Source organism: Centrocercus urophasianus, unplaced genomic scaffold, assembly GCF_019232065.1.
Source record: "Centrocercus urophasianus isolate 14NV4802_14NV808 unplaced genomic scaffold, USGS_Curo_1.0 seq_11, whole genome shotgun sequence".
Classification (NCBI taxonomy): domain Eukaryota; kingdom Metazoa; phylum Chordata; class Aves; order Galliformes; family Phasianidae; genus Centrocercus; species Centrocercus urophasianus.
In genome coordinates this window covers 34,988,975-35,002,885 of record NW_024884253.1, presented here as the reverse complement: position 1 = coordinate 35,002,885, position 13,911 = coordinate 34,988,975, and the positions used below count along the sequence as shown (strand labels likewise).

Genomic DNA, 13,911 nt, shown 5'->3' with positions numbered 1-13,911 from the left:
ATTACGACACAGCCCTCCAGGATACAGAACTGAGAGAATAAAAACTTTCTAACTTCCATTTTTAGCAGCTCTATCTCAGTGTTGGAGACATAACCAATGTACCTTTACATTCCAACAGAGGTAAAGCTCAAAGGCATTCACAAACTTGTAATGAAAAATGACAAATTAATATCACTGTGAAAGAAAAACCATTTGATCTAAGCATGAATTCTAAACTTCTTCCTACCAACCCATTTAAATAAAAAAGTTTGCCACTTCTCATGAGAATGATGAGAAACTGATAGTCGTCTTTATAGGGTGAAGCCCTTGAAAAATTTTCAACAGCAATTAGATTATGGGCCTAACTTCCCAGCTTGCACATCTTCTCCCCAGTAAGCCTCAAGTCTCTGCGTCTCTGGCTCTTCTGAGAGTCTCCAGAAGATTCATTACAACACCAGTCTGATGTCTCTGAATAATGTGATCTTATCTCACATTTCTCCCATGTGAAGTAATATGCTTGCACCTGTATTTAAAAAGACACCATTCTACTACTGGCTTTTGGGTCAATGGGTCATTAGGTTTTCTTTTCCTCTTTCCTCCTCTCTTCTGTGTATTTCCCCAATTCCTGCACAGCAGGCTTGGGCTGGAATAGAGAAGAACACATCAGAGACATATCGAAGCACCTCCACCTCCTGACAGGTCCCCTCACAGGCACAGTGAACAGATGCCTAATTACAGTAAGATGGCTTGATTACGTATCAACTCTTCTTTAACTAATGTACATTAAATACACCATTTAACCAAGATTTACTCATTTAGCATATGCACAGACAAAAGGACAGAGAACTATCTTTTGAGTAGAATCCCACCAGTTATACAATATTTTATTTTAAGAAATTATTAAAAATGAAAGAAAATGTGAAGGAACCCATTTTCCTCACACAAATGACATCGCTAACACATGCAGCACAGGAAACTTACCTGTACAAATAAAGCAATGATAGCTATGCCGTGCTTCTTCCCTACCGCTTCATCAATGCTGCTGTATAGTGTGGAGTTCCAGTGCATTAGATGAAGCTGAAACAAAGAAGTATAAATAGATCAGTACAGAAAAGTTTTGCATTTAAAAAAAAAAAAAAAAAAAAAAAAAAAACCACCAGAAATTAATTTCAATTAACAAGGCCTCCACATGCTTGAGCATATACATGCATGTACATGCCTGTGTCTATGCATGTATACATAAATGCATTTCTATTAAAAACACCAGATATTCCAAGGGAGAAAAAAAAAAAGCTGCAGAAGAAATTATTTATGGTCAGTTACCAAATGTCAATAACAAAGGTGTAGATTACAGTAACTCTCTTACTTTGAATACTGAAATAAACAATGTAGCTAATCCAGACTGCCAGCGCTGCCTCTCAGTCTGCCAGGTATGACCATGATTATGGACATAAGCTGTCCAGATATGTACTTGACTGGCTGAATGCCTATCTCAATGATACTTGTCTCAAACATCATCTTATAAGACGAGTCATTCAAATTTCAGTAGTAAAAGTAGTGAAGTGGTATCAGGAGAGGTTAAACAGAGAAGAAGTTAAGCAGAGAAAATGGCTCGAGAAGCACCTTCAGGACAGGAGAGAAAGAGATGCTAAAGAGGAAAATGAGGGCCCTCAACTGCCTTCTTTGACTTATAGGATTGAATGGAGACAGGTCAGGCAGGAGACACCGGATGGCAAACATGAAGTCTGTTCTAGTGAGGTGTCAGAGCTGTCTGGCATGATTTGGGAAGTGACGTTTGAGAAAAGTGCTATGAAACTGACAAACAGACAGGAAGGAAGGCCAGAAGGGTGTAAGCAAGGATGGAAGGAAGGGAAAGAAGGGGAGGCTGGGAGAGAGAGACACTACCATCTGCTGTGAGCTAACATGCACTGCAAGCACAAGTTTTTCCAGTACTGATGCTAAAAAGTATTCTCTGCATCTGGATTTGGTAACATTGCAGAGTTTAGGCATCCTAAGCACAGTTGCTTTTAAGTTTATTTGCCAATGACGTCTGCACACTCCAAACAGCTTTAAAAAGTGTGCATTCTTAAATTTAACTCCATTTAACATCCATTCTGTAGTAAAATCAAGTGATCAGTACTTAGATTGGACATGTGTAAGAAGTGTAATTCTCTTACTTAACATAATTTCCACATTCAGGCACAGCAGTTTTTAAAACAGACAGCGTATCTTTCTATTTGGTGTTTCAGTTTTGCCCAGTAACTGCTTCTGACAGAGCAGGAATTAACTGAGGGACTGCAGGTTTCAGTTCCTCTCCCCAAGAGGGAAAGAATATTGAAAGACCACAGTGAGGTCATCCCACAGCCTTTTTTTCTCCAGGCTGAACAAGCGCAGTTCCCTCAACCTGTCTTCCTAGGGCAGGTGCTCCATCCCCCTGATCATCTTCATGGCTCTCCTCTGGACCCTCTCCAACAGCTCCCTGTCTTTCTTGTACTGGCAGTATTCCAGATGGGGCCTCACAAGAGCAGAGCAGAGGGGGACAATCACCTCCCTGTCCCTGCTGGCCACCCCTCTTTTGATGGAGCCCAGGATACCATTTGCTTTCCGAGCTGCAAGAGCACATTGCTGGCTCATGTTAAGTTTTTCATCCATCAGGACCACCAGGTCCTTCTCCACAGGGCTGCTCTCAAGGACCGCTCCTTCCAGTCTGTACGGATGCCTGGGATTCCTCCAGCCAAGTGCAAAACCTTGCACTTTGCTGTGCTGAATTTCATTAGGTTCACCCAAGCCCACCATTCAAGTCTGTCGAGGTCCCTCTGAATGGCATCCCTTCCTTCCACCGTGTCAACCACACCACTCAGCTTGGTGTCATCAGCAAACTTGCTGAGGGTGCACTCGATTCCATCATCGATGTTACTGATAAAGATTTTAAAGAGCACCGGTCTCAAGACAGATCCCTGCTCATTACTGGCCTCCACCTGGACACAGAGCCATTGATGACCACCCTCTGTCTGTGGCCTTTCAACCAATTTCTTATCCATCGAGTGGCCCACCCATCAAATCCACATCCCTCCAATTTGGAGATAAGGATGTGGTGGGGGACCATATCAAAGGCCTTGCTCAAGTCCAGGTAAATGACATCGGTCTCCTTCTCCTTGTCCACCAATGCTGTCACTCCATCATAGAATGCCACCAGATTGGTCAAGCGTGTCCTTCCCCTGGTGAAGCCATGCTGGCTGTCTTGGATCACACGCTCATTCCTCATGTGATCAGACATGTCATCCAGGATGATCTGTTCCATGATCTTCCCAGGCAAAGAGGTAAGACTCACCAGCCTGTAGTTCCCCGGGTCCTTTTTGCTCCCTTTCTTGTAAATGGGAGTGACGTGACCCTTCCTCCAGTCATCTGGGACCTCACCTGACAGCCACGACTTTTCAAATATGATGGAGAGCGGCTCAGCAACCACCTTGGCCATCTCTTTCAGAACCCTGGGATGCACGCCATCTGGCCCCATAGACTTGTATACATTCAGTCTCAAGAGGCGGTCTCAGACCTGCTCTGCCCTTACAGTGGGGGGGATTTACTGCCCCGGTCCACACCTAGAGGGACCGGGATGCAGGGCTCAGGGACGTGAGAAATATTAGAATCCTGGCCGCCAGTGAAGACCAAGGCAAAGAACTCATTCAGTACCTCAGCCTTCTCTTCGTCCGTTGAAGCAAGTTCTCCTTTACATTTACCAAAGGAGGCATACTTGCTTTGGCCTGTCTCTTCTGGCCAATGTACCTGTAAAATGTCTTCCTATTGTTTTTCATGTCCCTCGCCAAATTCAGTTCTGCCTGTGCCTTGGCTCTTCTGACCCCACGTCTGCAAGTCCAGACAGCATCCCTGTATTCTTCCCAGGTGACATGCCCTTGTTTCCAGAGCTTTTATGCACCTTTCTTTGCCCTCAGCTTGCCCAGCAGGCTCTTGCCAAGCCATGCCAGTTTCCTACCTCTTCTGCCCGCTTTCTTATTCAAAAGGATGGAGAGTTCTTGTGCTCTCAAGAAGGCATCCTTGAAGAGAAGCCAGCTCTCCTTAACATCTTTGTTTTTAAAGACAGCATCCCAGGGGATCTTGGCCAACAGTCCATTGAACAGCTTAAAGTTTGCTCTTCCGAAGTTCAGGGTCCTGATGCCACTCTTTGCCAGGCCCACATCCCTCGAGGTCACGAACTCAACCAGGGCATTGTCACTGCAGCCCAGGCTGCCACCAACCTTAACGTCTTTAATGATCTCCTCCGCATTGGTGAGCAGCAGGACCAGCAACGCTTCACCTCTGGTTGGTCTGTTCAATACTTGCACCAGAAAGTTATCATCAATGGATTCCAGGAGCCTCCTGGACTTACTGCAGCTCACCGTGTGATCTTTCCAACAGATATCCAGATGGCTGAAGTCCCCCATCAGGACGAGAGCCTGTGAGCACGATGCTTCCCGTGTCTGAAGCAAGAAAACCTCATCAACAGTCTCCCCTTGATCAGGTGGCCTGTAGTATGTGCCTATTACCAGCTGGCCTTTGTTAGTCCGGTCCCTAATTTTAATCCACAGGCTTTCAACCTATTGCTGACTGTTTCTCAGGTCTATCCACTCTTTGACATAGAGGGCAACTCCCCCACCCTTCCTACCTCACCTCTCCCTTCTAAAGAGGCGATACTCCTCAATGGTGGTATTCCAGTTATGGGAGTCATTCCACCATGTTTCTGTGATAGCAACAAGGTCATAACTTTCCAAGCACACCATGGTTTCCAACTCATCCTGCTTATTTCCTAGGCTGTGTTCATTGGTATAAAGACACTTCAGCTGGGCTTTCTCTCTCACCACCTTTATAGAGGATCTAGGATCCAGCGGAACAGCAGCATCCCCAGCATCCCCCTGCCCCAGTCCCTAGTCCAAATGAATCTATCATAAATCAAATTGAATTTCAAACTATCATTGCAAATAATTCTATTTATGTCAATTAAAGGCACTTGTTGTACTAAGAAAGGAAATTTAAAAAAAAAAATCGCACATGAAAACACTAATACAAATGTTCTTGACTACAGAATTTCTAGACACCTAAATACTCCTTGTTAGAACTAATTTATTTTGAATGTACTTGGTGTCATATTTTATTGTACATTACAAGCTTTTCTATAAATTTAATTTGCCTTTGGCTTTTAAAGGAATAAAAACAAAGGACCAAACAATAACAACCCAATCGCTCATTTCACCCAACACAGAACAGCTGCTACTCAAGAAGATAAAGCACTGCATTTTCCGGAGAGAGCCTGGAGTGTGCAGGAGCCATCCGCCAGAGGGGGCTCATGCAGTCCCATCACCCCAACCAAGCCCTGACATTCAGGAGGGAATGTGAGCCAGCTGCGGGCAGGCGGAGCGCACACAGGAACGAAAAAGGTTGCAGTGACTGCAATCCTGATGGCAACGTCCTTGGTGCTGTGGAGAACAATGCTACATGGCAACGCTATTCATTTTGTTTGAAATGTCAAAGCAAGCTTTTCCTTTGCTGACTGGAACAATAGAGCTGAGAGCGATAGCCAAATTTAAAAAGAGCATTACTTCGACTGTGTCAACAGGCAGGTCCTGGCTAGGGCTGCCATGACATTCAGCAGCTTGCTGCGCTCCTTTGGAGGTGAAGTCTGTAATCTGATGTTTCTCCATGTTCTGACAATTGTTTGTTTCTGAAGATTTGAAAGGCAAACAGCCTCGGAGAGAAGAAAACGAACAAGCACTTCATGCTGTACCAGCAATAACCCCAGTGCATCCAGAAACAGGTTGTCGGCCTGTCTCAGACATCAGGCTTTTCAGGGCAGAGACCAGTTTCTATACTAATGATATATACTGCCTAGGTATATAGGTGTGTATATACATATATGTGCGTATATATATACACCCCTTCCCACATCTCTTTGGGGACATGAGGAAAGTTAAGTATGAGCTACCCATTATAAGGGTATCTTTACGCCTTGCCATTTACTTGGGGAAAGAAGATTCTCTGCAGACCCTCAGAGCCTCTTTCCTCCCCACCAACTCAATGGAAGTCAAGATGGTCTACTACAAAGAGAAAATAATGCAAAGAGTTGTGCTTAAGGCTAATGTAGGCACGACTCGACAAAGTCCACGTTACCAAAGGTACTAAAACGTTCTTCACTTTCTGGTCTGAAGGTTTCTGTAACTTTGAGGTTCTGCTCAAGAATGATTTAAATAAATGTTAGTCTCCTTGGAACAAGAATTTGGGTACTGGGTTTCTTTAGATCAGTGTAGAACAAATTTCTGGTCAGTGTTAAAAATGCTTCTGCATTATTGCCTTAGAGGCAGAGATAATTACAGTAGATTAGCACTCTGTTCTTTACACAGTGGGTTGTAAACTTGTTGCCATGAACACTTGTGGAGTCACACAGTACCAGCAGGTTCATAAATGGGTTGGATGAATAATGTCCACAAACAGATAAAAGAACAGGCAGAGATATAGCCTTAGGTCCAACAATTCACAGATGACAGAGTACAACACAGGAAGTGGTAAGGCTGAGGTTCTTCTCAAACAGCATCTCTTAGTGCCACAGCTACAGATGGAATACTGGATGGAACACTGGTCTCATTCCACATGGTATTCATTTGGGTTGGACTCGACGATTTCTGGAGGTCCTTTCCAACCCCTACAATTCTGTGATTCTGTGATTATGTTCCCATGTTTTGAATCTAGGTGATGTTTGAAATAGCTCTTCACAGAAAATGTTCTGTTATTAGGGATATACGAGATGAAATGAGACAGGAAAACCAATGAAAATTAATAATGCCAAAATACATCCTAACAAGAAGCTATTAGGCCTCACATCTTCTGCTTTCCAATAATCCTGTGCACACACATTTAAATAGACGTTAACATCTGTTTAAATACATGGAAGCCAAACCAAAATTATTCTTCTACAGAACAGGAAAAATGTAGCTCAGATGAAGGCTGGATAATTCAATGAACAAGGGATTCAGAAAGGGGAATATTAGTAAGAAAGTTGTAAGACCTAAGTATCCTAAGTGTCCTTTGAAAAATGTTCCTTCCAAACTGTGGTTTTTCCTATGTATTTGTGTGACTTTCTAGAGCTCTTTTGCCTTCTGTTTATTCAATTTTTTGCAATATGGCATCAGAACAAACATCAGGTAACAGTAAAAGAAAAAATGACAGCAAAAAGACTACAAACAGAATTTGCCAAAGAGGATAGTGCACAAACAACATGGCCTGTAACTTTTGTAAATATTAATGGGAATCAGATGCGCATAGAGGAAAGACCTCAGTGCTTTTACAAGTCTTCAAACTATCAATGTCAGTGCATACACTGACAACTTCATAGCAGCCAGGGCAACTTACTAGATCAGTGATCTGTGTTTTGGTAAAACCTTCAGTTTTACATTGATTTGACAGCTATATTGATTTGAGACATTGATTTGAGAGTGCCTGCTCAGAAGTGGTGGGTGCCAGCCTCTGATGAGAACACAATTATACGGGTTTTTTAAATAACCAGCTCAGTGTATTGACAGTGTTCACCAGTGTGAGCTTTGTTTTGGGTACAAACAAACTAAAGCAGGAGAGATGCTGTTCAAGTTGCCAGCTAACGCACTGATAATCAGTAATCAGGTTGTTTCTATACAACCAGAATGAGTGAGCTGTGCTGCTGATTGTCACAGCTGACTTGGAATGCTAGACAGTGTATTTTTACAGAAATACCAGAAGAGTGTGAGAAACGCCTTAGCATTCCAAAATACAAAATTATCTGGTGCCTTTTAATATTCCAGCTGTAAATTAAAGAACTATAGCAGTGACGTAAAGTCCTTAAAGTTGGATGAACTGAAAATTCATATAAGCAAACAATAACTAAGTACTGTTAGAGCTGATTTGTTTCATGAACAGCTGGAGAGATTCTCCCTCCCAGGAAAGATTAAGGAATTATTCCAGGCAGCAAAGTGAACTCCACAGAAGGATTATTTGGTATAGAACAAATTTTGAGAATTGTCTTAATTTTCACCTGGTTTTCTCTCAACGAAAAGACCTTTGATCCTAGTCCTGATGTCCTTGCCCAGGGAAAACAGATGCTGACATTAACTAGTTACCTATCTCAAATCAACACTGCTTCAAAACTGAGTAAGGACCTGAGTTTGGGGCTTTAAATGCAATAAACAAATGAAAACCTCACACTTCAATGAGTTCCTTTCTCTATCATGGAAAACATTTCTTGTATAAGCACAAAAAGGCCTTTTACACAGAGTAAGTCACTGGGATGGTGAATGCTGGCAAGAATCAAAGTCACTCTATTTGACCTTGTACATTTATTAGTTCTGGAAGCCAGCTTCTATCAATAAAAAAGTATTACAAGAACACGCACATTTTTCTTCTAAGGCACTGGCTGCTAGGTGGATCTTTGCAATGAGCAAAAACAATCTTTTAAGATCTGTTACTGTATTCTTACTGTATTCTTAATTTGCACTTAAAACCACAGAATCACAGGATGATGCAGGCTAGAAGGAGCCTCTAAAGGCCAATTGATGCAAATCCTCCTTCCTCCACACAAAGTAGCAACAACTTCAAAGTCACCTACTAATTCAAAGTTGGATCAGGTTGCTCAGAGCCTTGTCAGCCCAAGTTCTGTGTATCTCCAAGGATGTAGATCCCACAACCTTTTTGGGTAGCCTCTTCTACATTTCATCTCCCTCACAGTGAAGAGCTTTTTCTCCTCCCATCTCTCTTGCTGCACGCTAATTTCCTTTGCTCTTTCACACTTCTCAAAGAGCCTGGCCCATCTTCTCTCTGATCAGGAAATCAGATGTTAATTACCCACAACCACTAAAATGATGACTTTTGATTGACTCTCAAATGGTGACTTTTTCTGAGACCATTAGTAAATGTCACCCAGCGAAAAAGTTTCACCTAAGCCTACTTTCCCCTGAGATTACCTGACTCTTGCAAGGTCAGAAAGTCACTATCATGTCTTTCTCCAGTGCATGCTGCATCAAGTATAAAGGAATCTTCAGAAAAAGCTTGTTCCCCAGTCAGAACTAGGCTATTGCTTTTTAGCTATGCAACTGACAATTACAAGCTCCAGAAAAGTCTGCTTAGTCCAGTACTGTTACAGACCAAGAATGTAGACCCCCACCCTCCCCTACCCTGACAAAGCTGAATGCCCCCTGTTGGTGCCACAAAGAACAGAGCTCAGTGCTGCCCCTCAACTCCCTGTGAGCAGCTGCAGCAACCATGAGGCCTCCCCTCAGCTCCTCTGCTCTGGGCTAAGCAAATCCAGGGAGCTCAGCCTCTTCTCATACACCTTGCCTTTCAGACCCTTCATCATCTTTGTAGTTGTCCCGTGGATGCTCTCAAATAGTTTTTTGTCATTCTTATATTGTGGCACACAAATAACACCCCATGCTTGAGGTGAGGCTGCACAGCACAGAGCAGAGAGGACAGCCCCTTCCCTCTCCCAGTGGCAGCACTGGGGCTGGTAAACCCTAGGGTACAGTTGGCCCTTTAGGCTGCTGGGGCACACTGCTGACTTAGATTCAACATGCTGTCAACCAGCAACCCCAGATTCTTTTCTGAAGGGCTCTTGTCTCCCAGTCCGTTTGTATATCCAGCGTTGCCCTTTGTCAAGTGCAGAGTCCGGCATTTGTTCCTGTTAGATTTTATATGGTTGATATAAAAACAACTGCTCTGCTAACTATAGTAGAACTTAACAACTGTTCTCCTGGACTTACCCAGTTCTGTTAAAGACCGGTACATTCCCACTTCATCCACAACATGCTATAAAAGCTGAGGAGGGAATGGTATGAATGGAAAACTCCAGATGCCTAACAAGAGCCGACATATAGTCTTTCTCCTGGTTTAAGAAGGTTGAAATAAAACTGAGGATTTCAGCTAGTAATAATGGATGGCAACACAGCCTAGCCATATGGCAATGATGCATAATTTCAACAAACCAAACATTCCATCGATAATATCACGCAAGGACAAAATGTGGAAAAAACTGTGCCTTACTATAATACATGTGCACAAGAATTTATGAGTTGATACTTGACTTGGCGCTGAATTGCTTCAGGAAGCAATTGACTAAGCTGCTGGCAGTGACCATAACATACAGTAATTAAGCTTCAAAGCTTCACAAGGGGACCAAACCAAGGATATGACCAGGGCACACAGGTTCAAGAAAAGCGATTAAAAAAATAGAAAGTTAGTTATTAACAGCCTGAAGGAGAGGTTTAGGAAATTAAAGTTCATGGAATTGATACAGAGGCTGTTGGAAAATGTCTTATGAGAAGCAAGAGTACATGTCCATACTTCATAACATAAGAAAGAAACAAAAACCCATAAAGTACAAAGCCTACACGGTTCAGTCAAGAAAAATATACTCTTTTTAAAATGCAAATGCAAATAAAAACAAATTATTCTATTGTGAACTCTGGGTAAAAGTAGTATGAAGAAGAGAAGGAGTCAGTAGCCAAGAGACTTAGAGTGTTAATCAGTGTACTTGTTTTATGCTTGTAGACTTGAATTTTTCAAAGCTTCTGTTGTAGATAGGTGCCAAAATGCCACTGAATTTCAGTGGGAATTAAATAATCTTTAACATTTCATACTTAGATTATGGTCAAAACAAAGGCACGAAGGGAACTCAGTGCCTATCTTTGAGAGCAATGCTGAGATCAATGAAAAGACAGGCTGGAAGCAGTGCCAAGAAACACAGATAACACTTAAGAGTAAAAAATCTCCCAAGTGGTGTAATGTGGGAGAAGGGAGAACACAACTTCTGCTCAAACTCTGCTTGTTATAATTTATTGAAAGTCTAAAGATCTAGACCTAGTCCATCATTTAATTGTCAGACTCTTGAGTATGTAATTAACAAGATGACATTCCTTCAACAAAGTGACCTGTAATCTAAAATCAGTCAAATTAGGTGGAAGCAGAATGGAATAGAGTACAGAACTGTTTAGACAACTTTGCACCACAGTGTGAGATAAAAAGTGTCCCAGGCCAAAACCTAAATTCACAGCTAAAATGTTCAGAATAAATGATCATTTGTGATATCAAGATATCATCCAGAAAAATCCTGACTGTCAGCTCTCCTCTCCAAGAACACCTTTCAAAGAGGGTTGAACTGTAATGTGGTTGTAAAGGAAATTATTTTAATTAGGTTGTATAAGGAATTGTTGCAAATATACCTTCCAAAATCTATTCTTTCCACAAAATCAGTCATGAAGTAATTGCCTAAACTGAAAGAATAGACTTGAAGAAATTCTAGGCAATTGTGCAACATACCTTCAGGCATGTCACTGGAAAGACAAGGAATAGTGGGACTATTGAATTATCTGCTAAATCAACAGAAATGTTCTAGCAGTCTCTGTGGCAAGTTCCTTGTGCTATAGAAGTACTGACCACATTGGTAAACCATAAAAAGAATAACGAAAATATCGCAACATCTAACATTAACCAGGCTTCTGTGTTCCCTTCGAAGAATCTACCTTGCAGTAGTCTCACTTCACATAAGAAAAAGAACTCCTGGTCCACTGGAAAAAAAACAAATTAATATCAGTAATTACAACTTCTGAGAGAATCAAAAGCCCACAGCTACAAACAGTACGCTAAAAAGAAAAGGAAGCCAAAAATAAACAAACAAACAAACAAACAAATAAATTAATAAATAATCCATCTGAGCGCTCTTCTTTTTGTTTCGGCAAAAGAAGATAAAAGGCTAATAAAAGAAAATGATTTAACCTTGTTAAGAAAAAAAAAAATAGGTCAAATCTTGCATCCTTCTTCTAACTAAAGATGGGCCAACTTGTCACAGAGAAGCTTCATTTCCAACACTAGGAAACAAGAAAGTAAGTGGCACAAGGAGGCTGACACACAGGCAAACATCACTGCAGTCTCTCAGCACTAACAGGGATGCAAGATACAGGCATAAAATGTATGATTAATGCAACCACAATGCCAGTGGGGGAGAAGATTTAAGGAGACCAATCACCAGAAAGCTCTGCAAACCCTACCCAGACCCTTTTCATCCTGGACTTGAACAGAAGGTCAAACCTTCACCTCAGCAGCTCACAGAGGCTACTGACACATGACATTAGCTTGTTTGCTTCTTAAAAAACTACTGGCAAGGCATCAATGGGTATAGGAGAAACTGAGGACACAATAATTTGTTATTCATCTGTATTTATTTTTTCTTCCTGTCTGTAAGCACAAGCAGTGCTTATTTCTACTGGCATGCACAGGAGATAAAAGCAAAACAAGAATTAATAAAAACATACACTTTTCCAACCTCAGTAAAATTATACTGTCTAAGTAAAGGAATGAAGAACACAAAACATCCTTGACTATTTTACTGACTTTCAATATTCAGAAAGAAATTCTACATAGTTCTTACAGTCAAATTCTTAAGTAGGGTTCTTCACTGAGCCAAGTTTCTGCACAGAATGTGAAGAAAGGAGCACAACAGCGCAGAATATTGTTCCCTGAATACCACATCTGGCCTCAGAAAACACGCAGACTGTGGTTCCCTGGGTCTGTGCATTTACCTGTGCTAAGAGAAGTACGTTCACATTCAAGTCTTTATTTTTCCTTCCCCTGAACTCTGAAAGCCAAAAAGGAAAAAACAAGGATTTCAGTGCAGAACTCTCCATCCTGCTGTTACTCCAGATTTTGGCCAATCTTCATGGTTGTATGTGCATGTCTGCACATGCTTTTTTACCTTCATATCTGCAAAGTGTGAAGCTCTTCTAAAGGGACTGGACCTTGATGAATAGCTGATGACATTACAGGCTAGCAATGCCATCAACACAGAAAACACAAAGTGGTGGAGGTTACATGGTTAGCACTGGAAATGCTATTTATACAACTAGATATTTAATATAAGCATGTCCAGTTCCACAAAGTGTTGGCTGCAACAGGCTGCCCTGGAGTTAAAACTGGATTGTTTGTATATGGAAGGATTTATATCAACAACTTAATTCTCAACAATAGAATCTTCAATGAAGGCAGAAAAAAAAGTAAAAATATCAAACTAATTCTCTCCTAATTTATTAAGATTTGTTAATAACTTATTTGAATCTCATGGTTTTGTGTGTGCAAGCTAAGGGTCTCTCTAAAAAGATGAGAATCTGCAGTTGCATATTATCTTTTTAAGACATAATCTCAACTACTCTCCAGCAAGCAGTTGTTCATCCATACTATACTCCTGAAGGAAACTGAGACCATTTATTTTCTGTAATGCTGGCTGTGTTTTCATCAGAATAATAAACCTTGCAATGCATATCCAACAGTTGCCCCATGAATTGTGCTTATGCACAATGCATAATGGTATTATACTTTTCTCCATTCCCCTAAATGCATGGACTTCCAAAATTTTATTCAACTTTAACCATGCCTCAGTGTCATGGTTTTATGATTTTTGGTCATCAGTATTCCACACCATAACATCATGTAATGCACTGGGGGTGGGGTTTGATATCTGCCGAATGTTCATCCGTCGGAGAAGAACTACATTTCCCCAGGAGGCTTTGCGGTTAGCAAGGAGATATAACTCCATGCAAGGTCACCTGATCCTTCTTCTTCGCCTGCTCTTCGCTGTCTGCACTTTGCTATCTGTGCTTCGCCGCCTGCGCTTCGCCATCTGCACTTCAGTCACTCAACTGGACTGCACTTCTCACCCCAGCATTGTGGTGAGGTCTATACAATTCAAACAGACTCTCTCTCTCTCTCATTGTATTTTACTAATACTATATTTAGTAAAATCATTTGTTCCACCTCAGATTAGTGCTGTTGTTTTCAAGTATTTTGGGGTCCCCTGCTTCCCCTTTCCCAGAGGCGCGGATCCGCAGATCCCTCCGCCCTGCTGGTCACGGAACTGGGCCGGACCAGCCCATA

The 13,911-nt window shown here is 41.7% G+C and overlaps 1 protein-coding gene across 1 annotated transcript in view; it reads right to left on the bottom strand.

Moving 5' to 3' along the window:
* The window catches only part of CA8 (carbonic anhydrase 8), a 55,505-nt gene that overhangs the window by 27,631 nt on the left and 13,963 nt on the right, over positions 1 to 13,911 (bottom strand). Inside the window, exon 4 of the mRNA XM_042808849.1 lies at positions 961 to 1,056. Coding sequence (XP_042664783.1) covers positions 961 to 1,056 — 96 coding nt within the window. The remainder of the gene's footprint in view (positions 1 to 960; positions 1,057 to 13,911) is intronic.